Genomic DNA, 26,559 nt, shown 5'->3' with positions numbered 1-26,559 from the left:
TAATATATCAAACGATCAAGGCTGGAGACGGACATGCGCACACTATAGACAAAATGTATGAAGTGGTATTCATAGCCAATCAGAAAATTTGTTTAAAAAGTAGTGAAATTAACATCACTGAGGCGTTGAAATTTTAGTGACAATAGGACAATATAGAAATGTAGAGTTATAGAGCTACCTACTGTATTATGAGTATCGCTTATACATCAGTAAGCTTTGTTGTCATATATGGTGTAAATAACCAAAGAAATAGTGGTGAGGAGAGGTGAACTCTGTCAATTCCAATTGCGACTATCGATCGTCCTATACAGTATTAAAATATTAGGTACACCTAATTAGAGGTATTATATTATGAAGAATGAACGTTTGTTCGTTAATCGTTTCTACTAACAGTTTTATTTTAAGCAACATAATATGTTGTTTAATAATAAGTGCCTACATTATTACTTGATAATGAAGAGCCACTGAAGTCAAAATATTTATAATTTTAGCTATAAACTTGTGGGAATATAATATTTAAAGGCGTGCGTCATGCATTGTTAAATAATTGACAAACAATGTTGCATGTTTGTTAAAGGAGTTAATTTACTGTGCTGTTTGTACAGAGTACATACGCTAGTGTGCGTAGGCAGTATTAATAAAATTAATGGTTAGTTAAAGAGTATACAGGCCCTAGCTTTAATAATGGCGTTTGTAGGAAATTGTTGACTGCCAATTAATTATTTTATTAGTATGTAAATGTTCTCAGTTAATCGTTTGCCGAGAAAAATTTTATTACCAAAATAATATAATTATTTATTGTCTCTACTTTTGAGTACCTTTTAAGTATGCTTATCATCTAGTGTGATAATTCTTTAATGCTGCTGTTTTAATCAGTATAGTTCGGTAGTGGTTGTTGGATATTACTTATATTATTATCTTATTACTTAAGTTATAATAGAGATATTTTGTTGGTAGTGTACGCGGACCGGAAGTTGTTTTCAGGGTTCCATCATTCATGAGGATAACGGACGTCGTATTTGTCATGTTCATTATTCATTAATAGTTTTAATATAAGTGTGCTAATTGATTTTCAATTTTTTTAGTTGGCCTTGGTTTGTTTATGATTGCAGGCTGCAGCTGTTCCGAATAGACATATTAATATTAATTATTAATTAATATTATTATCCATAGAGAGAAAAAAACTTGGTAGAATATAAGTACTGTATCTTTTTTGGAGGCAAACAGAAAAATAACTGTATACTTATTAATTTTTTTTTATAAAATAAGGGGGCAAACGAGCAAACGGGTCACCTGATGGAAAGCAACTTCCGTCGCCCATGGACACTCGCAGCATCAGAAGAGCTGCAGGTGCGTTGCCGGCCTTTGAAGAGGGAATAGGGTAATAGGGGAGGGTAGGGATGGGAAGGGAAGGGAATAGGGGAGGGTAGGAAAGGGAATAGGGTAGGGGATTGGGCCTCCGGTAAACTCACTCACTCGGAGAAACACAGCGCAAGCGCTGTTTCACGCCGGTTTAATTATTACTTATGCCTGTGTATTAATGAAAAAAACATAATTAAAGAATCTTACAAACGCGGGGAAGAGGACAGCGGGGCTAAAATGGACGCTTTGGAGAATCATATTCTGAAACATAATATGAGTAATTTTTTTTAAATCGCTTTTGACAATTCATATTTTGCTGAATTGATTGAGATTTGAGAGGAATTGCTAAATGTGACCCCGCAGGACATAATATCCTCAGTGACAACAGGATTAAGACCCAATCCGTATGTCAACTAGAACCTAAAAATATTAGTTATTTATTAGAAACTTTATTTGGTGAGTTTTTGGTGAAGTGAGAGTGGTGCCCTATGATGACTCTATAAGAATGCTCTAAAGTCTAAGCATTCAATTTTGGCATAACTTTATAAATGCTTATCATGTAGCTAACAAATTACAATCTACATGATAAGCATTTTTAAACCGAATTAAAAGGGCGATGGAATTGCTGACGTAAGTTTTTGTAAATTAATTACACTTAATTAATTACATATTTTTCTTATAAATACACCACATATTACGTGTGTGTTCTTTAATATAACGTTCTAACGTTAGCGTCAAGAGCGCAGTGTTTGTTAAAATTTACCAATGACGGTTTATATGGAGTGGAAGCTATACGTAGCTATTTACTATTTAGTAATGTTTGGTGGAAGCTACAAAGGGAGATCTTTGATCAAGCGCGGTTGTATGCTTGGTCAGGTCGAACCCCATGTCTTGGTATTGTCAGCTGAAGTATAGTTACTCGCTCAGTAAACCTCGATAAGGTGGTTCAGGATTGTGGCGCTTATGGTCCGCCTCATATACATCGATGGCCACATTCTATATATCGTAATGATTGTAACTGTCTTGGTTGGCAGCTGAGAGGATAACTCACTCAGAAAACTTTGCTAGCGCGATTCAGCATGACGCTAATCGGTTCCTCCAAAGTAATCCATACTAGACTACTTACTACTATTTTATAAATGGGAAAGTGTGTCTGTCTGTTTGTTACCTCTTCACGCCTAAGCCGCTGAACCGATTTTGATGAGTATGTGGATAACTGGATACTTTGAGTCACGGGAAAGGACGTAGGATATTTTTATACCGTACATATTGTATGGTTCCCGCGAGATGAACAAATTTTGGCACAACGGAGTTGTGGGCGTCATCAAGTTTTAAATACTATAACTACATACATTTCTTCTTTTATTGTACAATTATTTTTATCAAATAAAGTTTCTTTCTTTCTTCCTTTTTTTTAAACGCCACTAGACTATGATATAGTGTTGTCAATACGTCCTTTGTTAATGTTGTCAGGTCAACTTGTATCCCACCAAAAACATAAAATGTAAAAGGAGCCAAGCAAAATATTGCATAGCCATTCAATACTTCTGTCGTAAAAAGTTTTCAGATCACATTCAAGCCAAGCCTTCAACTTATTTTGTAATTTAAATCAACATTCAGTAAACGTATCAATAGATTTCTTTATTTACCTTAGAATTTTGATGATCTGTCAGTCAGTGAGTGATAAAATGCAGTTACTTTGACCATCCGTAACTATTAAACTATTTATCGAAATTTCATGCAATTTGGAGGTTAAGCTAGTTTTAACACTTGCAACTAGTGACCGAAATTTTAAATCCCTAGCTTTGTTAACATCGACGATAAAGGGGATGTGAAATAGCCGCGAACCGCTTCGAAAAAGTATGGTACGGCCGTGCCTTTGCTAAAAAGCTTGGCTGGGGCACGGCCGTGCCCCCAGATATTTATAGCATGTTGGGTGTCAGTGCGCGCGACCTCAGCGTCATCATTTTGAGGAAAACACCCGAGATTAGGCTGACACTGTATTCCGGATGTAGCGCGTAACGCTAGCATTTTCTTAAATCCAAAGGCTGTCGATAAGTTTGGACTGTATAGAATAACAAGGCTGTTTTGGCAGTTGGAGAACATCCTAAGGCTCGGGCCGAGCGCAGCCCAAGGAACATTTTACAATATCTGTTATTCACTCACGCTTATCAGTATTTCGCTAAAGGTGGCTTTTCTATCCTCACGGTACGAGACTGCGACCGACAAACATTAAAATACGAAATAACAGGACGACCTCTTTGGCTCAGCGGTTGAGCGTGTTGTCAGCGCTCACGCCTGGGGTCGTGGGTTTTTTTTTATGAAAGAACACGAGCAAACGGGTCACCTGATGGAAAGCAACTTCCGGCGCCCATGGACACTCGCAGCATCAGAAGAGCTGCAGGTGCGTTGCCGGCCTTTTAAGAGGGAATAGGGTAATAGAGGAGGGTAGGGTTGGGGAGTTTACAGGAACCTAGGTAATTACTATCTTAAGCTGAATAATAACTTAAATATAGTAAATATTCTCGTATGGGAAATGATCTTGGTATTACGATGGCACCGTCCGGGTGTCATCGCAATTTTCATACAAACGTCTAAGTATACTAAACAACTTAGCGATATTATGTCCTCTTATTAATGTAGTGATTAATATTGAGGTTCTTTCAATTAATTTGATTTTAGAAGTCGTTAACCCACATAGGTATCTTGACTTGGAGGTTACGAATATCAATTTTAAAATAATTATTAGATCTATCCTTTATGTGTAAAAAAATTAAGAAACAAAATAGGTAATCCTGCTTGCGCTGTATGTCAAATGTCAGTATGCTAAGGTCGAAAATCCTTTTTGACTGACTTTGAAAAATGCATACTCGGATAAGGCATAGTCTAAGGCCCGTATAAATAGTCAGTACTCAAGATGCATCTCGGTCTCAAGACGCGATTCGGCTCTATGATTGGTCCATATTTTGACAGCCAACCATTAACCAATCACAGAGCCTGAACCGTGTCTTGAGACCGAGATGCATCTTGAGTACTGACTATTTATACCGGCCTAAGACATGTTTGTAATACAAGTAGAGTTAATACAGCTTATAAACTATCATTCGCATGTTAATGTTAATCAGCATCAATCAATTATTATTATCAATCAATCAATCATCACGCCTCTCACCAGGTGTTTGACATTAATGGCGGACGTGTCCGAGTGGGACGCGAACAACGGTCTATGGCCGGGGTGCATTTTCCTGCAAAACAAACGTCACATCAACATAATACAAAATTTTTATGAAAATCGATACAGCACGATTGTTTTAAAGCAGGTGAACGGTGATAACGCTTTTGAGTGCAAAAAGTGTTTATTGTAGAGTTCTCCAATTATGGACAAATACAAACGATTCCGAAAATGAAGAGTGCATTAGTGATTACTGATTAGTCTATGATAGCGTATGATCGATTTCAAAATATGTGCTACATACTGTAAAGCTTAAGGTGCCATCTTCACAATGGACCATGCTGGCCCACTGAAAGTCATCGCCATTGTGTAGACGTGGTAATGCAATGGTATTACATGGTGGCAGACGATTTCCAGGTCTGGCGCGAAATGGCGTGGCCTGTAGTGGACCATCGTGGGTCATTGTTTACTGGCTACTTTACAGTATTGACAGTTGTTCAATCACGGTTTTTCATCGCCCAACGTAAAGAGGGGAGCTGTAGTAACCGAAAATATTAGTTCTAGAATGATCTAGGACGTAAAATCGGTTTGTTTTATTAAACATGTTTTCAATTCATGTTTTTCATTCATGTTTTCATGTTTTCAATCTGAAATGTAAACAGTATTCTGTTCACATTTCAGATTGAAAACATACCCGTGTCCAATTGTCGATTAGGAACGCGACTATGTTATTCGATAGTCGATACATCGAATCGAATAAAGAACCGGGTCGAACAGAAATTCGTCTTATTTCATCCCAGCTTTACCCTCGCCAGCAGAGTTATGTAATGTATTTTACTCTACCATGTCACTGCTAAAAGTATTAATGAGAAAAATGTATGAAAAATGCATGACCATCTTGCAGTTTTTGAGTGTATGTTTGTATGTCTCTTTGGCACGCTGAATGGCCTAAAAAGCTTGTTGCGTTACGTATGCTATATGAGGGTTGCCAACCTTAGAATTTTTATTCTCGTACACGTGCTGCTCAAAATCTCGTATTTTGGTTTTCAAACCTCGTACATTCAATTGTGGGTATTAAAAATAATAGTAGTTCCTTGTAGCGAGTTCGATGTGAAAGTAGCAGCGCTGAAAGACCAAATTTTTTTTCACTTTTGTATGGGGAAACTCGTGGCCCTGCAGCTGGGGCTCTTGCCCATACAAAAGTGAAAAAAATTGGTCTTTCAGCGCTGCTACTTTCACACACTCTACAAGGAACACGTACACACCCTAAAATAATATCACTTATTTTTGTTACACACAGTATACAGCCTTCTCACGTTAGCGCCTGATGACCCAATAGCGATTGGAAAAGTAGAGATATTCGTCTATAAATGAAGAGGGTCTTAAAATAAATCGAATTTGGAAGAATATTTTAGCTGTCTTCGGTCATTGAGAGGAGGTATCACGCTTCGCTGTCGTGCCAGCACTTGGCAGGGTGCCTGCTGGACGCCGCAGTTCAAGTGCTAGCATTGAACGGTGGCAACCTTGTGGCTTGCACCACTACATCATTACTATTATCACTCATTTAAAATTATAACTTGGTGAAAATTACTAGAGTATCGCTAGTCATCACTGATTCTCATGAAGATAGTTGAAAGAGCTATGAAGTCTGGTTATGAGTGAGTTTTTAGAATAAATACAAGAGAACCTTTATTTAGTCACTTCGTGGTCCCGGCCGGCTGAAAGTGTTTCGACCGCTGCTGCAGTCCTTCACGCATACGGCATAAGCCGACGAACCGATGTGGATAGACATTGTTAAGTATACAATTTTATTCTCAATGTGAAAACTATAAGTCCCGGAAAAAAAACACAGGATATTTCTTATTGCGATAAAATATATAGCGCGATGACGAATTGCTGCGCAAAAAAGCGAGCAACATTTAAATAAATAAAACTTGGATGATCTAAAACAAAATCTTGCTAAAGATCAGACAGGTTATATTACCTACGTGTATATTTTAATATTTTAGCATAACTAGTTTTACGAATACAGGTAGTAATGAACTGTGTTGTTGTTTTTTTAAGAGCAATACGGATCACGAGGTAATGATACCTATGAACATTTGAAGACATGTAGAGGGGCTGAAGTGAAATAACCATTGAGATATAAATACTACGAAATAACTAACATTTTATTACAAAAGGGCAAATCATTTTTACCCTCATAATTTAAAGAAACCTTGTAACATACTTCATCATCTGGCTAATATATCTGGCTTAGCATAAAATCCATTTTTTTTGATTTGAAATAATATTGGCAGTCCTAAGACCTCAATTTATGGAAAATGACGAACATTTTCTTAGTCATGCACCCATTTCATTCACTCGCGTTGTAGGGTTCCAAGAGGATGATTTGTAGAACTCCAAAGAATATGTTGTTTGAGCACCTTTATTATGTAAGTTTACAAATGGTAGCGTGTTATATATATAATAATTTGACACCACAATGACGATATATATATATATATATATATATATATATATATATATATATATATATATATATATATATATATATATATATTGCTCGCTATATTGCTCGTTTAAAGATATAAGATAATAGATGAGGTTTCTTTAGGCTCTTGGGATCACATAGAGAGATCATATGACAACGGTAAAATTTCTTCGCACGTTCTAATTTCTATGTTGTCACCTCTGTGAGTGTTGTTTATCAGTTATCACACTGTTTTATAGTAAGAGCTGGCCGTGACCTATTGGATACTACCTCTGTAAAGTTACACTTTGAACAGATGTGGGTTCGATCCCAAGTGAGATATTATATTAGATACTAGATGAGGAACCAACTCTATTGCGACAAAATTAGTTTATCGCGATGGAAACGTACGTTTTTCCAAGATAAAAAATACGTTTCCATCGCGAGAGTCCTCTCCCGGGACTCAAAGAATCTCCATACAAAAATTTAGATTCCGTCATCATGTGCTGCCATTTGCCAAATGTACATTTAAAACCTACTAAAATCTATACTCCACTCGGGCTAACTTGTCGCTAGCGGTCATTGACTCCCTGTCAAAAACTTGTCATTTTCCATATAAACCGCGATTGACAATGAAGTGTCAGATATTGTTTATCGTGGTTTTATATGGAAAATGACAAGTTTTTGACAGGGAGGCGATGACCGCTAGCGACAAGTTAGCCCGAATGGAGTATAGTCCATTGACTGAATAAACATTTTTGTTTTTACATTTGGCCCTAATATTAATGAGATGACTTCAAAGTACATTACAAAACTCGTACATGTATAATATTATCATTTCACATGAGAGAATGCCCTTTTACAATTTATATTATTTTAGCTAAATAACAACGTTGTTAGTCTAATTCTAGAAATTACTACAGACTACAGTCATAACAACGTATGGTTATTCGTTACTAAATCGTGTCCAGTAATTAATTAGTTAATTCGTTACTGTCGAGGGTAGTGGGAATTCTCATTACTTATCACCGGGGTCAATGACACGTGACGTCAGCGCCGCGCCTTCGCCGCCATACACCGCCCTACGCTACCCTACGCCGCCCTATGCCGCCCTACTGAAAAATGGGGCGAAACCACGACAAGAGCCACGCAGGGTAACATGAAAAATTTATTGTTGACTCTTTGAATAATGAACCTTGCTGAATCGAGATAAGGATGTGCAAGGTCGAACTTTGGAGAATGATGATTACGTTTAGAAAAAAATTTGTACTGTGTCTACTCTTTCTAGACAAACTATAAATTAATATACGTTTGTATAATATTATAGAGTACTTTGAAACTTAGTAATTTTGTTGCTTTTATTTAGTTTTATAAGGAGTGTGAACCAGCAACAAGATAAACCTGTCAGGGTTTTTTGTTGCTGTATATTAAAATGTATCTTTTATATTATTATATTGGTTAATAAATTAAAAAAAAATGATCGCTTTTTTATGTAGAGAATAGAGCGGCACGGCACACCTCATTAGATCTACTTTCTAATGAGGTGTGCCGTGATATATTAATAATTTCCGAAATTTGCCATGGCCCATGACAAAAAAGTTGCCGTGTTCGTACTATTAGGTTTTGTATAGGAGAAAAAAGAGAAGTAGGAACTTATGATGGAAGATAATAATAAGGAAATCTACAGGAAAGTAGTAGCGACTAAAAGTAGACTCAAATATTACAATTGATGTGTCTTCGAGAAGTCAAACATCTTCTACAATAAGGACATCTGTCACGTTAGCCTTAACCACTTCTGTGACCACAACCACTGAAGTAACAGAAACGTCAGGAATCAGTACTCAGCGGAGTACTGTTACTGATCTTACTGATTTTGTCACGGAGCTCCGTGACAAGATCAGTAAGTCCTTAAATCCTTAGTAGAGACTTACACTTCTACATAATATTGCCTTGATACAATTTTCATTACATTATTATAATACGTTCTCAGGTTCGAAGCTTCTGAAGAGCTAGCCCATGTTACCTAGATAACCTTATGAACTCAGTTATGAATGTCCATGGGCGCTAATCGTTAAGGCCATAAAAATGCCACTCAACCTTAGACCTTAATTACTGTCTAGAATGCTGATTATTAAAACGCAAGGTGAACCATAACACCTACAATCACCATTTACCATAAACGGTGAGGATGTATGCAAATAAAGCCTTTCAGTTTACACCCTTTGCTGATTGAAGACATGAGTGGTTAAAAAGTGACATTTTACAACATAGATTTCTCTTATGTGGTAAAATGTTACTTACCCACTTCATAATCGCCAGTTCTATTATAGAATATTATAGCTGCAACTTATCCACACTAATATTGTAACTGCGAAAGTGTGTCTGTCTGTCTGTCTGTTACCTCTTCACGCCCAAACAGCTAATCCAATTTTGCTGAAAGGGGTACGAAGATTTTGGCCGACCGCAATTGTGTTTTTCCGCGTTCACGAATATTTTTTTCAAAAATGGATAGCTAACATCAATACAAACAAAAAATAATCACTTATAATACCACAAGAGCTTCAAAATTATCGGGTATTTCTTGAAAAACTTGACGACTTTATTTGTTTGCAGGGAACCTTGAGGGAAATGCCAGATAATTTTGAAGCTCGTGTGGTATTCGGGGGATTATTTTTCCGTCCCAAATGTCGGCCAATAGAATTAGAATTTGTTTTTTATATATAGCAACTACCAGAGAAAATTTTCAAAAAATTATCAGTATAATACCATGTAGGTTGTACCACGTGACGTCGAATGGTGCAATTCTATTGGTCGATATTTGGGTCGGAAAAATAATCTTGGACAAAACCACGTAAGGTGTCACATTTCGAAGATATGAGCTGCCAAAGTTTTACCAATTTAAGATATTGCAACTTTGGCAGCTCAAAATCTTCGTACCCCTCTCAGCAACATCGATTCAGCTGTTAGGGCGTGAAGAGGTAACAGACAGACAGTCAGACAGACACACTTTCCCAGTTATAATATTAATTATAAATTGAACAAATCTTATAACAGCTAAGGTACTTACTTCATCATCTAGCTAATATAATAATGTAGCTATACATAGAATCCACATTTTTTAGGGTTCCGTACCCAAAGGGTAAAAACGAGACCCTATTACTAAGACTTCGATGTCTGTCCGTCTGTCCGTCTGTCTGTATATCTTTAGGCTGTAACTTAAGAACTTCCTGGCAGTCGGGTAAAAAGGAGCCAAGCAAAATATTGCATAGCTATGCAATAAATTATCTATCGTAAAAAAATTATAATTTTCATTTTCTTCCACTCGTCTCACTGAAAATACACGAGGATGTAAATAACGCCTTTCAGATTACACCCTTCGGTGATTATGAGGGAAAATACTATCGTGTACGATTATGGTAATGTATCTATTGAGACAGTCATGTTCAGTCGAGTATGAGACACACGTCCAATGCGATTAAGTAACGAATAAACCTATGTATTATGTTTGCCTAGACAGGTATCTTCAAAAAGCCTAAAATCAGCGGGCAGCGGGGCCCCGGTACCGGCGGCGCGGGCGGCGCATTCCAAATTCCAATGTATGGAATTAAAATATTATGGACTAGATGTTTGGCGCGGCTTCGCCCGCGTAATTTAGGAATGTCACGGAAACCGTTTATTTTTCCGCAAAAAAAGAAACCTATGTCCTTTCACGTGGTCTATTCTTCATGTGTGCCAAATAACATAAAAATTGCTCCAGTACGTTCAAGTAAGCCCTTTCAAATAATTTCCCCCGTTTTTTCCACACTTTCCTCTATTTCTTCGCTCCTATTAGTATTAGCGTGATAAAATATAGCCTATAGCCTTCCTCGATAAATGGGCTATCTAACACTGAAAGAATTTTTCAAATCGGACCAGTAGCTCCTGAGATTAGCGCGCTCAAACAAACAAAAAAACAAACTCTTTCCAATTATAATATTATAATATAGTATAGATAACATAGAGAAAATCTGTGTGGATAAGCCTTTTAGTACGCCCGCGCCTCACGCTCAAATAATAAAAAACCACTGTACTTATGTTAGAATTGATTGCATACATTTAGGTCAATAGAAACAAACGCCATAAAATAAAATTCACACAAAGCGTGAAGTACAATAAATATAAATAATTGAAACCACCTATATATCTACAATGTATTTCCACGCACAATTTTCGCCATAAAAATATTGCAAGAAGATTATTTGGTTAAAGTAACTACATAGTTTAAAATCATTGCATCAATGATTACATAAAAATAATGTCTATGTACCTGTACAAACTACAATAATATACTTTACCTACGTTATACGTATCTATACAGTGTGTAACAATAAGTGATAATACTTTAGGGTGTGTACGTGTTCCTTGTACAGAGTTCACTGTGAAAGTAGCAGTGCTGAAAGACGAAAAATTTTTTTCACTTTTTTTTATAGGCAAGGGCTTGAGGGTCACGAGTTTCCCCATACAAAAGAGAAAAAAAATTTGGTCTTTTAGCGCTGCTACTTTCACAGTGAACTCTCTACAAGGAACACGTACACAACCTAAAGTATTATCACTTATTTTTGTTACACCCTGTATATTAATACGCGAGCGAAAAACTCTGGATAACTTTTGACGAAAAATGCGGAAACATAGGTGATTGAAATTTTGCACAGTTATAGTTTATATGGTGAAGGAGTGCTTCGTGCTAATATTATTTTGAAATTATGCTTTTATCATACATTTTTTTAACAAATAAAACGTTACACACACTACACTCGCAAAGTTTCCTAGTGTGTTGTACACTAACAAGTTGCGAGTTTCTTACGCGCGCCGGTTCTTCTCGCCGGGTTAGTTCCGGAACCGGTGGGAGGCAACATGTAGGGCGTTCTGAAAGTATTTGATTCAAATTTACTCAGAAATATAGATAACGTTTTTTTTTTTATATTAAGTGAGCCTGTGCCGTCAACTTCAATGGGCCAAAATAATTAATCCATTTTCCTTGTTATGAAGATTAATCAAAGACTGGTAGTCAAATGTCAATGCTAAACAACTCTATGCGTCAAACAAGTTAACAGTAAACTGGAATTAAAACTTGAACTACGGGCTTAGAAGTTTTGTCACAAGGATGAAGGATTAAAGATGGTATTATTATAATTCGAGCGTTTGGAGTCCTGTCACAAAGTGAATTTTAGCTCCTTTGTGGTGAAAGTCTCCGGTTCCGACGCATCATCTACCGACCTTCGAGAAGGAGGAGTTCTGGCCGATTGGAGTCGTCTACAGGAGGTTCCGAGGACGACTTCCGAACACGTCGCGCCCCATGTCGCAGACTATACGTGTTTAGTGTTAGTGTTAGTATAAGTATAAATACCTATATTATATTGTATATGGGCCAAGATGCCTGAGTGGTTTTCTGTGTGAATATTCAGATTGCTAATCTGGATAGTAACGTACTACGCAGGCATTTTCACGTTAAGTATTAACTTCATTTTAATTTCAATAAAAATGTGCCCAAAAATTGAAACTCGACCAAATATTAATTGATATTATAATTGGATCAAAACAAATTAAAATAAACAGACGAACATATTCCTCCTCCTTTTTGGAAGTCGGTTAATGAAGCTATGTCGACTTTTTTGGTAAATAATCCTTCTGGGGTCTTTTGACTACAGTTATTTTTTTCACTAGAGCTTGCTAGTTTCGAAACAGTAACCAATCAACAACGATGTTGAAAAGATAAGCTACAGTAAAAAACATCAGAATCCGAGTATTTCTGTAGGTAATAAATAATATATAAAGGCGAAAGTGGTTGAGATTGTTACTTCTTCACGTCTAAACGACTGGTGCGATTTTAATAAAATTTGGTATGGAGTTAGTTGATACCCCGGATTAACACAATATAAGGCTACTTTTTACTGCGGGAAATATCACAAGTTATTTACCCTAGTCCCTAATAAACCACGCCAACGCCGTGCCGTAGTTAAAGATTAAAGAGACTAGTACCTGGATGACCGAGCTTTGCTCGGTATAGCGAACACTCATTGACTTCGTGTTACTTAATAACGCCATCTGCTGGTCGTTAAAACAATTAGTTGCTAACAAAATAGTATTATTATTCGCCAATAGATAAATCGGAAATTTTCTAATAAAATCGAATAAACACAGGATAAAGATGCAATCTCTAGAACATGAATTTAAAAATCGAAGCTCTACAAAACTAACAAAGAAAAAATTCGATACAAAAAAGGAATGGATACACGGTATGAACAACGTCTCGGGTCAAAAAGTTACAAACAGAAGAGATATAATAAAAATTGCAACTGGCTTCTACTCTACCCTCTATTCAAACATCGACAAAACTAATCCGGAACAACATTTTGAAAAAATCAAGATGTCCCGGCCTTCCTGACATACGAAATAGAGCGAGGAATAAAAAACTTAAAGAAGAATAAGTCACCCGGGGAAGACGGAGTCTCGCCGGATTCAATAGTTGCAATGTTAGAACCTCTTACACCCCTGTTGACAAAACTTTTTAATAAAATTCTCGAAAATGAAGAAATTCCCTCAGATTGGCTATATTCAATCATAACACTTCTCTACAAAAAAGGTGATCCAAACCTAATCGATAACTATAGACCGATAAGCCTACTTCCGACGCTCTACAAATTATTTTCATCAGTTATATTGTTTCGAAGAACAAACGCCTGAGATGACAAACAACCAAAAGAACAAGCAGGATTCAGGAAAGGTTTCTCCACTATAGATCATATATTTACATTGACCCAGTGCATAGAAAAATGTAGAGAGTACAATAAAATCATCTATCTGGCGTATGTAGATTACACAAAAGCATTCGAATCTATATCCCACGAACATCTTTGGAATAGTTTAAAAGAGCAAGGGATTCCCAATAAATACATAGCTATCCTTAAAGAGATTTATAAAAACTGCCAAGCTAAAATCAAGACTGAAATAATTGGCCCAGCTTTTCAGGTAGAGCGCGGCGTGAAACAAGGGCACCCTATATCGCCAAAAATGTTCACGGCTATTCTAGAGTCAATGTTTCAGAGTCTCGACTGGTCGTCACATGGGCTTAATATTAACGGAGAGCGATTAACACACTTACGCTTCGCGGACGATATTGTGATCATAGCTGAAACACACGGAAGTCTGAAACATATGCTAGAGTCGCTCGACGCTGAAAGCCAAAAAATTGGTCTACACATGAACTTCAACAAAACAAAACTAATGACAAATGGTGAACAAATACCTATCCCATTAAATAATACAACAATTGAATACGTCAGCGAGTACATTTACCTGGGCCAGCAGATAGCTTTTGAAGACTCTACTTCCAAAGAGGTAGACAGGAGAATCGCTACTGCTTGAAAAAAATACTGGGCAAACAAAGACGTATTTAAAAGCGAACTCCCAGTACATCTGAAGAAAAAATTGATGGACAATACCATTCTTCCATCGCTCCTTTACGGATGTCAGACTTGGGCACTCACTAAAAATGTAATAACTAAAATTGCCACTATTCAGAGAGCCGCAGAGCGTTCTGTGCTGGGTCTAAGACTAATAGACAAAATAAAAAGCGTCGACATCAGACAAAAAACAAAAGTCTTAGATGCAGTAACGATGCTCTGCAGGCTCATTTGAGCCTGAAATGGGCAGGCCACATCGCCAGAGCTACTGACGGCCGGTGGAGTGAGCGTATCCTCCACTGGCACCCCCGAGACGGCGCGCGCGGCCGCGGCAGGCCACGCGCCAGGTGGAGCGACGACATCGTGCAGGTGGCGGGCGCCGCCTGGCCACGCATAGCACGTGACCGCAGCACTTGGCACAACATGGAGGAGGCCTTTACTCATTTTTGGGTGCCTTAATTAATGTACACTAATATTATTTAAGCAACTGTAAAGTATATTGTTTAGTTATAATTTCAGGCAAATAAAGGCTATTTTATTTTATTATAGAATGCTTGTATACCTTTAATCATAGAATCACCTTTAGAAAAAGCATTCCACACAATCGTCAGCGCGAAAATGTGTCATCCTCGAAATTAGTGAGCTCACTCATCTGAGAGCAGTGTGCCATAGGACGCGGTGACAGTCGGACGTGTTTAATGCATTGATTACGTAAAATATGCATTGAAAGCGTGAAATGAGTGAAAGAGAAAGTAGTATATGCTGTAAGATAAAAAGGACGACAATATTTTCTCGATACACATTTTGCATGCAAAAACGTTGCTACAGTTTTGATGGCGTATGCCATATCCAGTATTGACATCGTTGCCTTTAATTTGTTGATATTTTCGATTGCATCTTTTGTTTGGTTTTGGATTAAAAAAATAAAAACCTAAAGATGGAAACTATTTTATTGTAGGTAAAATATCGACACGGGGATCAAGAAAAAAGCTTGAAATATACCTTATTTAATAGGCTTTCAGGTGGAATACAAAATTTTATTTATTACGTAAAAATTTTGGAGATACGAGTAAGTATATAGATTTTTCGGTTCCGGGCCGCAAAAAATCGCTAAACTTTGGTAGCTCGTAGAATAAAAACTATTGCGAATTGACACGCGGGTGTTCTACTCTCGTATTCGTAATACTAATGCCCATTCAAAATTGAAGAAAAAAGAAAATTGCCGATTTTTTGTCTCCGTACACTGTGGGACGGTGTGTCGTCAATGTAGGAGCGCTAAGAAGTGTGTAAATATTTTTGTTTTTACGACCACAATACGTTGTTCTATTGTCTTAAGGACACACACTCACACGTAATGATAAGTTTTTCCGAATAATACCTACGCAGCATGGAGCAGCTATGTTAAAAAAAATTTACTGCTTTAAAAATTCTTAGATAAAACTAGGCATAAAATATTATGTTGATTTAATACTTTTAAATAGTGGGTGTCAGCATCACTGGTTCAAACCCTGGATCAGCACTGGCACTATCGTAATTTTATTTGAGTTGGTCTAAAACTGAACTATTGTTTGCCTCAAAAATTAGAGTAAGAACTTACAGCATAGAGAGAGTACAATTAATCTGTAACATCATAATTATTCATACACTTGTAGCACAATAGACCTGCAGCCTGCTTGTAGTCAGTACGACGTTACAATTAAAGACGTTAGTAGATGAAGCAGGTAAGTAACAGTTAAGAATTGCGTTTTTTGCATAAATGGAGGCCGCGAAATGATTTGAAAGAAAACAATCGGCCAAGTGCGAGTCGCACTCGCGCACGAAGGGTTCCGTACTGTTATGGAGCAAAAATAAGCCAAATATTGTGTTTTTTGTATGGGAGCCCCCTTAAATATTAATTATATTTTGTTTTTAGTATTTGTTATTATAGCGGCAACAGATATACATAATCTGTGAAAATTTCATAAGTCTAGCTACAGCGGTTCATTGAGATACAGCCTGGTGACAGACAGACGGACAGACAACGAAGTCTTAGTAATAGGGTCCCGTTTTTACCCTTTTGGTACGGAACCCTAAAAATGTGGATTTAACCCTTCAGTAAGCCACAGAATATATTATATTAGTAGTACCAAGTATAGCCAGATAATGAAATAGGTTACAAGGTTTGTTCAAATTATAAGGGAAGATATGAGTAAAAGTGTTCACAAATTTATCAGCACGCACACGCCGAACGCGCCGCATTTCGTATACATATGCGGTGGCCGGTGCGTTACACGCGTACGGCGCGTACTGTGCTGACAATTGATAAATGTGCGATCAGCTTAATTATTGTCCTTATATCTGGTTCATCCACACACGTCTATAATTACGACTTTCAATTAACCTTCGAAAACGGTTGCGATACAAATTTTGAACTAATCTAAAGCAGGAAAATTTTTGCGTTGTATTTGCCTTGATGTTTTGTTCGACAGATGTTGCTAACGCTTTAGCTTTTAGTGTAACATGTTTCCTTCTTCCATTACCTACAAGACAACTGTATAGCAAATTGTTTAATTTCGACTTTACCATCATAACATTCTGAATGAATACGGCAAAGGTATTTAAAAATAATCGATGTTTAACCTAACGTTATCCGTTCATGATCATTTCACCTCTTTCGGGACCTTCACACCAACGAATTAAGGATCACTTTTAAATAAATTTTGAGGCAAAACATCCACGTTTGTATAGTATCACCAGAGCTGGCGCAGCGCCAACTACATGTATCCAAACATTCGGTCTTCACAAATATAGCACTTCCGTAACTTCCATCTTGTTATTGTCAGCGAATAATGACCAATTGTTTTGTCCTATTCCGCTCACTAATAAGAACTGAAAGAAAGAAAGAAATTCGGCACTGTGTATAATCGGTAATTAGAAATACATTGCAGGCGTAATCTTGCCGCGTATCTTCGGCATGGTGTGTTTAGACACTAAATGCAAAAGTCTGTCTGTCTCTCTGTCGGTCTGCTACCTCTTCACACCCGAACTTCACACCAAAAATTTTTGCTGAATTTTTTATGGAGTTACTTTGAGTCACGGGAAAAGACATCTAAGGACACTTTATCCCGGAAAATAAACGGTTTCGGCGTGATAAACGCGTTTTGACGCAAAGGAGTTGCGGACGTCATCTAGTATCGGTATAATTTTCGTCCTTGACTGTATGTTAGAAAACTACAGAGAAGAACAAAATAGAGACAGATAGAGAAACATTTCTAACACACAGCATAGATCTTTATTAATGATTAATTATCAGCCTTTTGCTAGTATGTACTCGCAAACAGACTAGCAGACATTATCGACGACAAGATTTTAACTGTGAATATGTAGGGTAGGGTTATTGTGGTGCTGACTTTAAAACTAAGGTTCGGGGCAAAAGTTCCACTCTCTAATGCACCATATTATACAAAACTACAAATGAATCTATTGGCCGTATGGTGCAGTGCGCTTTGCAGTGCGCATAATCACCGCCCGCCATCACCATAACTTAGGCGCTTTTCCTGACATGCGGATTATCGCCTGGGCAAGCATCTGGTCCGCATGCAGCTAAAGGGCCCCACATATTAACAGTTCGCCGGCAGGCCACCGCCTTGCAGTTAATCGGAAAAGATTACAGACTCACAGTTCCTCTGACCATTTTGTAGATTTTGTATCGACGGCCAATGACTGTCAGGCAGCCTGCCAACCAGAGCCTGCAGGCGGACTGTTAATGTGTGGCCCTTAACATTTAACAATATATTGCTTCTGGCCGCGCACGGAAAAACACTTATTTTATGAAATGATAGGATGCAAGCAACTTGCATGCTGAACCAGATACGCGCGCGGGCGATAACACGGTTTACAGAAAAAAGGGCCCTAAAGGCTCTACAAATTTGTCTACATAATTTTTGTCAGATTTGGACTTTACCATGTTACTAATATTCGAATGTTACTAATATTCTGGATTTCTGTTAGTTAGTTTGACTGTGATTAGCTCCTGATGCTTACACCGCTGAACTTTTTATGAAAAACATTTTGAGTCTCGAAAGGATATCTTAGAATGGAAACGGAAAACGCCTCCGTGGTCTAGTTGTTAGAGCGTCGCTCTCGACTCCGGAGGTCGTGGGTTCGAATCCCGCGTTGGAAACATGTTATTTCCAAGTTTGGTTAGGACAATGCAGGCTGATCACTTGATTGTCTGACAAGTAAGGACAAGTAAGATGATCCATGCGTCGGATGGGCATGTAAAAAGTCGGTCCTGCGCCTGATCTCTCGCCAGTCGTGTCGGTCTTCCGTCCCATTGGGTTATGAGAGTAAAGGAATAGAGAGTGCTCTTGTGTACTGCGCACACACTTGGGCACTATAAAATTACTCCTGCGTACCTGGTCTGGTTTTAATGAAACCGGCCACCGTCACCGAAACCGGTGTGGGGAGTATTATTATTATTATTTTAGGATAGTTTTCGGAAACGGTTCCCGGTAAACGTGTGAACTTAATCTCAGTTACTCATTAATCATACAACAGCGGTAATCTATAATATCCTTTTGGTCCAATTAGCTTTTTCGTAAACATATTTGTATTGAAACCTAAGGGATTGGTAGCAACATCTGCAAAATTTGTAGTACATTCCCAAGTTGTTTACAAACAACTACCGAAGAGCAAACATAAAGCAGCTGTAAGTGCTGCGTATTTGTTGTTTAATTTTCAATTTAAACTCTTGAAGGAAAATAATTAATCATTCTCAATACCACAATGTACTTAAGTTTATACCCCATTTATATTATAATATTATGTTTATTGTTACAATAATATTATGTTTGTGTTTCAGACTACGCCTTTCCTCTAGCAATAATAACAGTCAATCAGTTGCCACGCAATTATCGTTAAACATTGAAGTCCCAAATACACTTACGGCCATTCCCAATATTTGATCTATCTCTGGTTTTGCCCTACTAGAGATAGGAATAGCTCACAATTGACATAAAATATATGTCTCTAATGTCTAATGTGAGCTATTCCTATCTCTAGTAGGGCAAAACCAGAGATAGATCAAATATTGGGAACGGCCGTTAGACAAATATTATGTACTACAACTAGGTACTACAAGTTGCAACCGATTACCGATGTGAAAAAAATGTTTTTTTTTTTTAGAAATTTCATCCCAGAGATGGACTCCTGTCGCGGTCACTCGGTCACGGAATAAATTATTGAGATAGTTTTAAATTTATTCGCATACCTTCTGAGGTCAATAATATGTGTCAAACACGCCTACATTTGTTTACCCCCTACTACGCAAACATTTTATAATATTTTCTCTATTACAAGCCTAATAGAACGCAATAAGCTCCGACCATAAAAGAAAGAACGGAAAAAAATGCGCTTGAATAAAATTAAAAAACGATTAACAATTAATTATAATTGTTGACTTACGAGTTAATAAATCACTTCCACTTTACAAACACGATCGCAAGTCACAGTGTAACGAGCCAATAACACTGATTAGGAATTATTGGCATTTTCGTTCAATAACCACAAAAACTTAGGCACTTAAGCGATTGATTCCATAGCACTGTTGATTCACATAAAAAAAAAAACAAATTCACGTCTGCATTCTAAATTCTAAATTTGAATCGGCGCGCGTTCGGAAACACCCGCGTGTAGTGGGCGCGGATACCGAACTGAAGTGAACATTTTCATTTTCTTCATTTTCGAGCGTCACATAATTCTTGGCAAGTTCTATTATCGTAGGTACGCACTGTGAACTTTGATATTTGTAAAAAATACAATTCGCACATTAGTACAGACAGCGGTTGAGAGCTCGTCTCTCATCTTGAAGGACCTGGGTTCGATATACGCGTTGAAACAATTAAAACTTTTCAAGTAGATAAGTTAAGAGAGGGAAACAATATCTCCCTAGGATACAATAAAATAATAATATATCCTGATGTAGCTGGTTTGGTTCTGCACGAACGAAGTTTGGGGCAAAATTTAGTTAATAATTAATATTATTACTATAATGTTAGTTTTTTTTTTCAACATTTAAAAACGTGTCCTTTTTTCGTAAATATTTATAATGTCGCCGAAAGGATGTTGTCTCGAAATATGTTAGCATATAATTAGAACATAGAGCGCTATGTAGAGATAAGATTTTAAACCAATATTTGCGACGCGTTGTTGCTTGGCATTGATAGATCTGACTTACGAAAGTTTTTGTTATGTATATATTGTACTTTATTATTCGTAGTGTATCTATTATATTCTATCGAGATTAATACGAGTGTATTACTATTGTCAAAAGTCAATGTTAGCTTGTTTGTGATCCATAAGTATGGCTTTCTATTATTTTATAATAAGTTAGATTTATTAATAGGCTTGTTTATTTATTGGTGCCGGATTGTTTTCTCTGTGGAATCGAATATTTAATATAATATTTGCGACCCAGATTTGGCAATCAAATTCTTTTACTTGGAAGAGTTCTAAATTGTTATGGCTGGAACAATAGTTCACATCAAAGATTCCGAAAAGAACTGGCTTCGACAGAAGTACTCGGAAGATAAAATAAGACACAATAATATCTTAATATATATATTTCTTGTGTGCGTGTGTATGTGACTGAACTCCTCCTAAACGACTGGACCAATTTTGATGAAATTTTTTGTGTGTGTTCGTGGAGATTCGAGAATGGTTTAGATTTACAGTTTGGTCTACTGGAAAATGTTTTTTCAATTAATTTCTTATTTATAAGGAGTTGTTGATTTTGGAATGTTTTACATTAGATCCGGCGGACGACGCTATCATCGCATTCAATATTATTCTATTTCAATGTAGAATAATATTGAATGCGATTTACTCCGCCGTTTGTGAACCGATTTTCAAAATTTTTCTTTTGGTATATGTGGTATCATCCCAATTTGGTATTATATTCACAAAAGTGGTGATCTGATGAAGGATGCATAAGTAATCGAGGGAACTTCTCAAAATTTAAATGGAAACATGTGGTGACTTCGGTTTCGTGAGAAGTATTCTAAGCATGATTTTGCAGCGAGGTATACCTGGTATACCGTGGTTCGGAAGGTGCTGAGAGAACTCCTGATTCTTTATAGATACAAGTTTGGGCACTTGGCCGGTTTTTATTAATCAATCCTCATTCCTCTAATATCAAAACATAGAGGATTAGCAGAGGCTTGCAGCAGATCCCTCTGCTGCATGCCCTTTGGGGCCTCTCTTGGCCTCGGCGGGGCAAAAAGCCCCAACAGAGAAGAGCCTGCGCAGCAGCAGGCGCTCGCCGGCGGAGTCGTGGTGTAGGCTCACGCGATCCCGCGGCCCGCCCAAGGCGCATAGTGGAGTACCGCCGAGTTTTTAGTGCGTAGGGGCTGCGTCCACCACCATCTTCGGACGCAGCAGAGACCCACATACTTGCGGATAGGACCCCATCCCCCGCAAGATGCTTAAAAGCATTTTCTCGGCGCAAAAAAAAAAAAAAAGGTATTTCCTCGGCTGCTCCGCATGCATTATCTAATGAATTGAAAAACATTAGATTCTAATGTAAGTATTACGACACCGTTGAATATCTTGGACTAAACACGGAAGAAGCCGTCAAAACGTTACGAACTTTTTATGGGCAATTAAGTTTATGTGTCCAATAACAATTAATAGAGTCCTAGTTATGTTTAGTTTCATAGAATTGTGGTAGTAAACTTCGTTTTAAAACATTTAGATCCACTAGTAAATAATATAGACAAAACTCAGAAGGACAGAGTATAATGTTACTTCTTCAATGTCACATCATTAGCGGGAGTTTCTTTCTACCCCGGCCGCACACTATAAGAATTTCTAATCAGAAAAATTCAGACGCCCGCCGGAACGCATTCTGCTCATATGTATATAATATGTATTGTTGTGGACCTCGCATATTATATACTATCAGAATTCTGACGTGTCTGACGTCCGACTCAGACGAGTGTCAAATGCCGTCGATCGGATGGCAGAAATGTTTCTGATTCTGATTCGGATAGCGCTTTCTCTATTTTACATTTTGTACTAAACTTGGACTCGCCGAAAGGAAATTTCTGATAGGTATGCGGTGTGGTAGTCCGGCGGACGTCAGAATTTTTCTGATCAGAAATTCTTATAACGTGCGTGCGTGTGACCGGCCTAAGGAGTGCAATGTCTCTTACGGTGGAATATAATTATATATTTTTACATTTAGGATTTCAGATTAAACTGCTGCAGCAGCTGCTGCTATAACTGCAGGCTTAGCGTGACAACATTAGAAACGGGAAAGAATGGACGCACTGCTGTCAGTGCGTCCATTTTTTCCCGTTTCTTTGATGAATGATTTCCTTTGCTTATCTGTGTGTCTCTTTGTCTATTCTCCCGTAGAAAGAAACCGTTCTACGTGCGGATCTATGGTGACCATACTAAGCCTGCTGGGCGGGTCCGGAGAACCAGATCAAAGAGAAAGAAGTACGAGTATCTTGGAGGTTGGAGGGGATACAATAAGGGGAGGGGGGACAATAAGGGGAACACTAGATGTGTTCCCCTTATTGTCCTGATTACCGCCCCAAGTAGAATAAATCATTCATTCTTGACTGACTTGATCGCCGAAAAAAAATGTTTTAGAACAATGGTACTCAACTTTTTTTCATACGAGCCACAAACACGTTTTGGTCTTGGTGTAAAATTTTTTGGGGTTAAAAAATAAAGATCTTCAGAATTAGCGATTTAAAAGTGGAGTCACGACTTTTACGAAGAAGCTTTGCACTATTTGGCCGGTGGGTGTGAATTTCAAAATGTAACTTCACGCGAACCACTGATAAAGTCCCAGTGGACCGCTGTTCTAGAATCTTCTATCTCAGATTCATCGTCAGGAACTTACCTCAGCGTCAGAGTTGGCTCGGAACAGGTAGCATTGGAGCAGGCTCTCCTTCTCGTTCAGCAGGATGTAGAACAGCTCGTCCGCCCGCCCGGGGACCTGACTTGCCCTGAGGAAGAATGATTGTTCATTTGTTCAATGATAAGATAAAGACGGAATTAAATAAACGAAGAAGTTAGGTTTTGGGGCGGCTCCATATATTTAAAGTTTTAGGGCCTGTTTCACCACTTACTTATAAGCGCCGGATATGCTATCCACAACTTGTCTGCAAGATAGAGTATAGAGTATCTGTCAGATAAGTTGTGGATAGCCTATCCGGCACTTAATATTATCAGTAAGTGCTAAGAATAAACCACACACATTGTAATCAGCTGTTACAAAGCTCATCTGGCATATGGATCACGTTTCACATTCATGAAGCAATGTGTTATTTTGATATATTTTATTGGTGTGACCTGGAAGTTTCTGTTACAAGTGATTAAGGAGTGATTCTAATGGCCAGATAACTTTTACAAGACCTATGGTCTGTTTCACCACTTTCTGATAAAGTGCCGAATAGGCTATTCACAACTTTTTGACAGATTCTCCATACTTGATCTGTCAAGTGAAGTGGTGAATAGGCTATTCGGCACTTCTCAGGAAGTGCTGAAACAGGCCCTTACTATAATAGCAACAGCGCTGCAGTACAGCGGACGCTAGCAGCACCTGATGACTGAATTTTGGCGCTGCACCTACTGTCAATGGCCTCCGAATGCTGGATTGGATTTGGATTGAAACACAATTTTGACATTACACTGACACAGTGCTGATTCAGTGGGCAGCGACAGATTTTCAGGAGTTTCCTCCGCTACTACATAAATGTAAACCTTTGGGTGCGTCCAGATTACTGGGACCGCGACAGTTCACGGTGACATTACACAAACACAAGTGTGTGACTAGTCCTACTGTACTTAGGACCTGATTACACCTACCGAGTACAGTGGCGAGATAGTGGCGACTTGGCAAGGTAGTACAAACAGACAATTTGATTGGCCGAGAACAGTTTCTCGCCGCTTTACTTGGTAGGTGTAACAATGCCCTTAGGATATACTAACTATACAGTAATGCATAAACTCAATGTTGCCACTTGCAATAATGCATTATGGCTATGCCACACGACGTGGTGCGGCACCGCTCCGGTGTCCGTACTCCGTCTCACCGGACTACCGGCCACACGGTGAGTGCGGCCGCGGCACCGCAACGTTTTTGGTTTTTGCAGTACTGTAGCAGCGACGGACTCGACCTCCCCGCGTCCCCGCCTTATCTCGATTTCGGTGCGCGTGCGGTGCAGCTCCAGAGCGGCATCGGACGCGCCGTGTGCCATACCATCCGTTTTTATATGTAGGACACCGGAGCGGCACCGGCCAGGCGCCGTACCGCCGCGCCGCCGCATCGCATCGTGTGGCATGGTCCTTACTCGTATGTTGCTAGTTGCATCACGTTTACTAATATTATGGCTTTTAACTCATAATTGTATGTCTGGCAGTGACTGCATTCAACATCAATAGGCAGCAGGCACTTAGTCATTATGTTATTAGGTATTGTGTTATACTCGTATAATCAGATTATGCGGTAGGTATACTTATGTGTGATTATTGTATGTCCATTTATAGCTGTTTATTTTAATTTATACGTATATACTGGCTTTTATAATAAGCTAGGACATGAATGTTATATTATAAATACGAAAGAGTGTCTGTCTGTTACCAGTACTAGCTTAAACCGCTGAACTGCTTAAGATAAAATTTGGTAAATAGGTATCTATACTAATATTATATTCTGCAGAGTTTGTTTGTTTGTTTGTTTGAACGCGCTAATCTCAGTAACTACTGGCCCGATTTGAAAAATTCTTTCAGTGTAATAAAATATAGCCTATAGCCTTCCTCAATAAATGGGCTATCTACATTTATTGAGGAAGGCTATAGGCTATATTTTATTACGCTAAGACCAATAGGAGCTAAGAAATAGAGGAAAATGTGGAAAAAACGTGGGAAATTATATGAAATGGCTTATTTGAAGTTTGAACGCGCTAATCTCAGGAACTACTGGTCCGATTTGAAAAATTATTTCAGTGTTAGATAGCCTATTTAGCGAGGAAAGCTATAGGCTATATTTTATCACGCTAAGACTAGTATTTAAATATTTAGGGGACCGAGAAAGGATATAGATTAGTTTTATCACAAAGCTAAGGAATGTACGGTTCTCGCACGATAAACGAATTTAGCGCATGAGCCATGAAGTTGTGTCCTGTGGATAACACCTTGAATTGTTGTTCTATTAGACAAATTTATTTTTACGCAGATAGCAGACCTACATAATTTGGTCGGTCTATGTCAAACCCAGCGTTAAAGATACCAACTAAAACTGACTTCACACAACCCAACAAAATAAAATAGGACCGGTCTGATGGTATTCAATTAAGAATAATTGTAGATCTATCGCGAGTTATAAGTACAGGTACAGTACCTAGAAATAGCAGGCAGATAAACATCGATTGACCTAATAATAACAGTTCTAGACCGAAATATACAGCTGTATGTAGCGCGGTCAGTAGGCCAAAGCGGCCGGGTCGAGGCCGCGAGTCGCAACCCTTGCCAGTTGCCTTTTGCTACCTTTTCTGAAAAAACATCCAATCTCATAAATTGAATCCTACAAACTGAAAAAACACTTTTTCACTTGTAAACGCCACTTTAAAAAGGAAGTAATGGTAATTGTACATACTTGAATGTTAAGAGGAGTCCATACCGCCTTTTTTTCATACAAACATTGTCCCCTGTTTCCTCCCTGGATAATGCTAGTAGAGTTATAATTTTTTTCCTGTATATCTACGGCCACTGATACAATGTCCTTATGTTTTCTTTCTTTTCATAATTTAATTAATAAATAAGATATGAACGTTCAAAAACCCAAAAAAATGGCAAGAATTTCCCCTGTGTTCAAACATCCAGAAAACAGATTTGGCTATATTATGGAAAAAAAAAACATAGGTACAACACTGCTCAAGCCTTTCTTTAATCTTTAGTAAAAAAGTACTTAAATCGGTTAAGTTTTGGAGAAGAAATCAGGGGACAACGAATCGTTGATTTTATGTAGTTGTCTCTATCGCGTTCTGCGGTATAGGCTTGAGGTAAGGGAGACAGCTATAGATATTACACGTACTTTTTTTTCATTTCTCTAGCTC

At 38.0% G+C, this 26,559-nt stretch overlaps 1 protein-coding gene and 1 long non-coding RNA gene across 4 annotated transcripts in view; one reads left to right on the top strand and one right to left on the bottom strand.

Annotated features, from left to right (window-relative positions):
• LOC121727328 (TBC1 domain family member 4) overlaps positions 1-26,559 on the bottom strand; it is a 55,268-nt gene that overhangs the window by 17,859 nt on the left and 10,850 nt on the right. The window contains exons 1-2 of one of the 3 annotated variants that reach the window (XM_042115095.1): positions 19,895-20,128; positions 4,535-4,607 (exon numbers count right to left, since the gene is read on the bottom strand). In XM_042115095.1, coding sequence (XP_041971029.1) covers positions 4,535-4,603 — 69 coding nt within the window. In that variant the 5' untranslated portion in view covers positions 4,604-4,607; positions 19,895-20,128. Of the gene's footprint in view, positions 1-4,534; positions 4,608-19,894; positions 20,129-23,342; positions 23,449-26,559 lie in introns of those variants that run through there. The other 2 variants (XM_042115094.1, XM_042115096.1) reach the window with 2 other exon arrangements.
• LOC121727344 lies at positions 1,043-23,655 on the top strand. Its single transcript, XR_006035651.1, has 3 exons — positions 1,043-1,056; positions 4,185-4,193; positions 23,553-23,655. It is a non-coding gene; the product is annotated as an uncharacterized LOC121727344 (long non-coding RNA).

The sequence above is a fragment of the Aricia agestis genome, chromosome 5 (assembly GCF_905147365.1).
Source record: "Aricia agestis chromosome 5, ilAriAges1.1, whole genome shotgun sequence".
Lineage (NCBI taxonomy): Eukaryota > Metazoa > Arthropoda > Insecta > Lepidoptera > Lycaenidae > Aricia > Aricia agestis.
The sequence above is the reverse complement of the archived record's forward strand: the minus strand, read 5'-3'. Positions and strand labels throughout refer to the sequence as shown.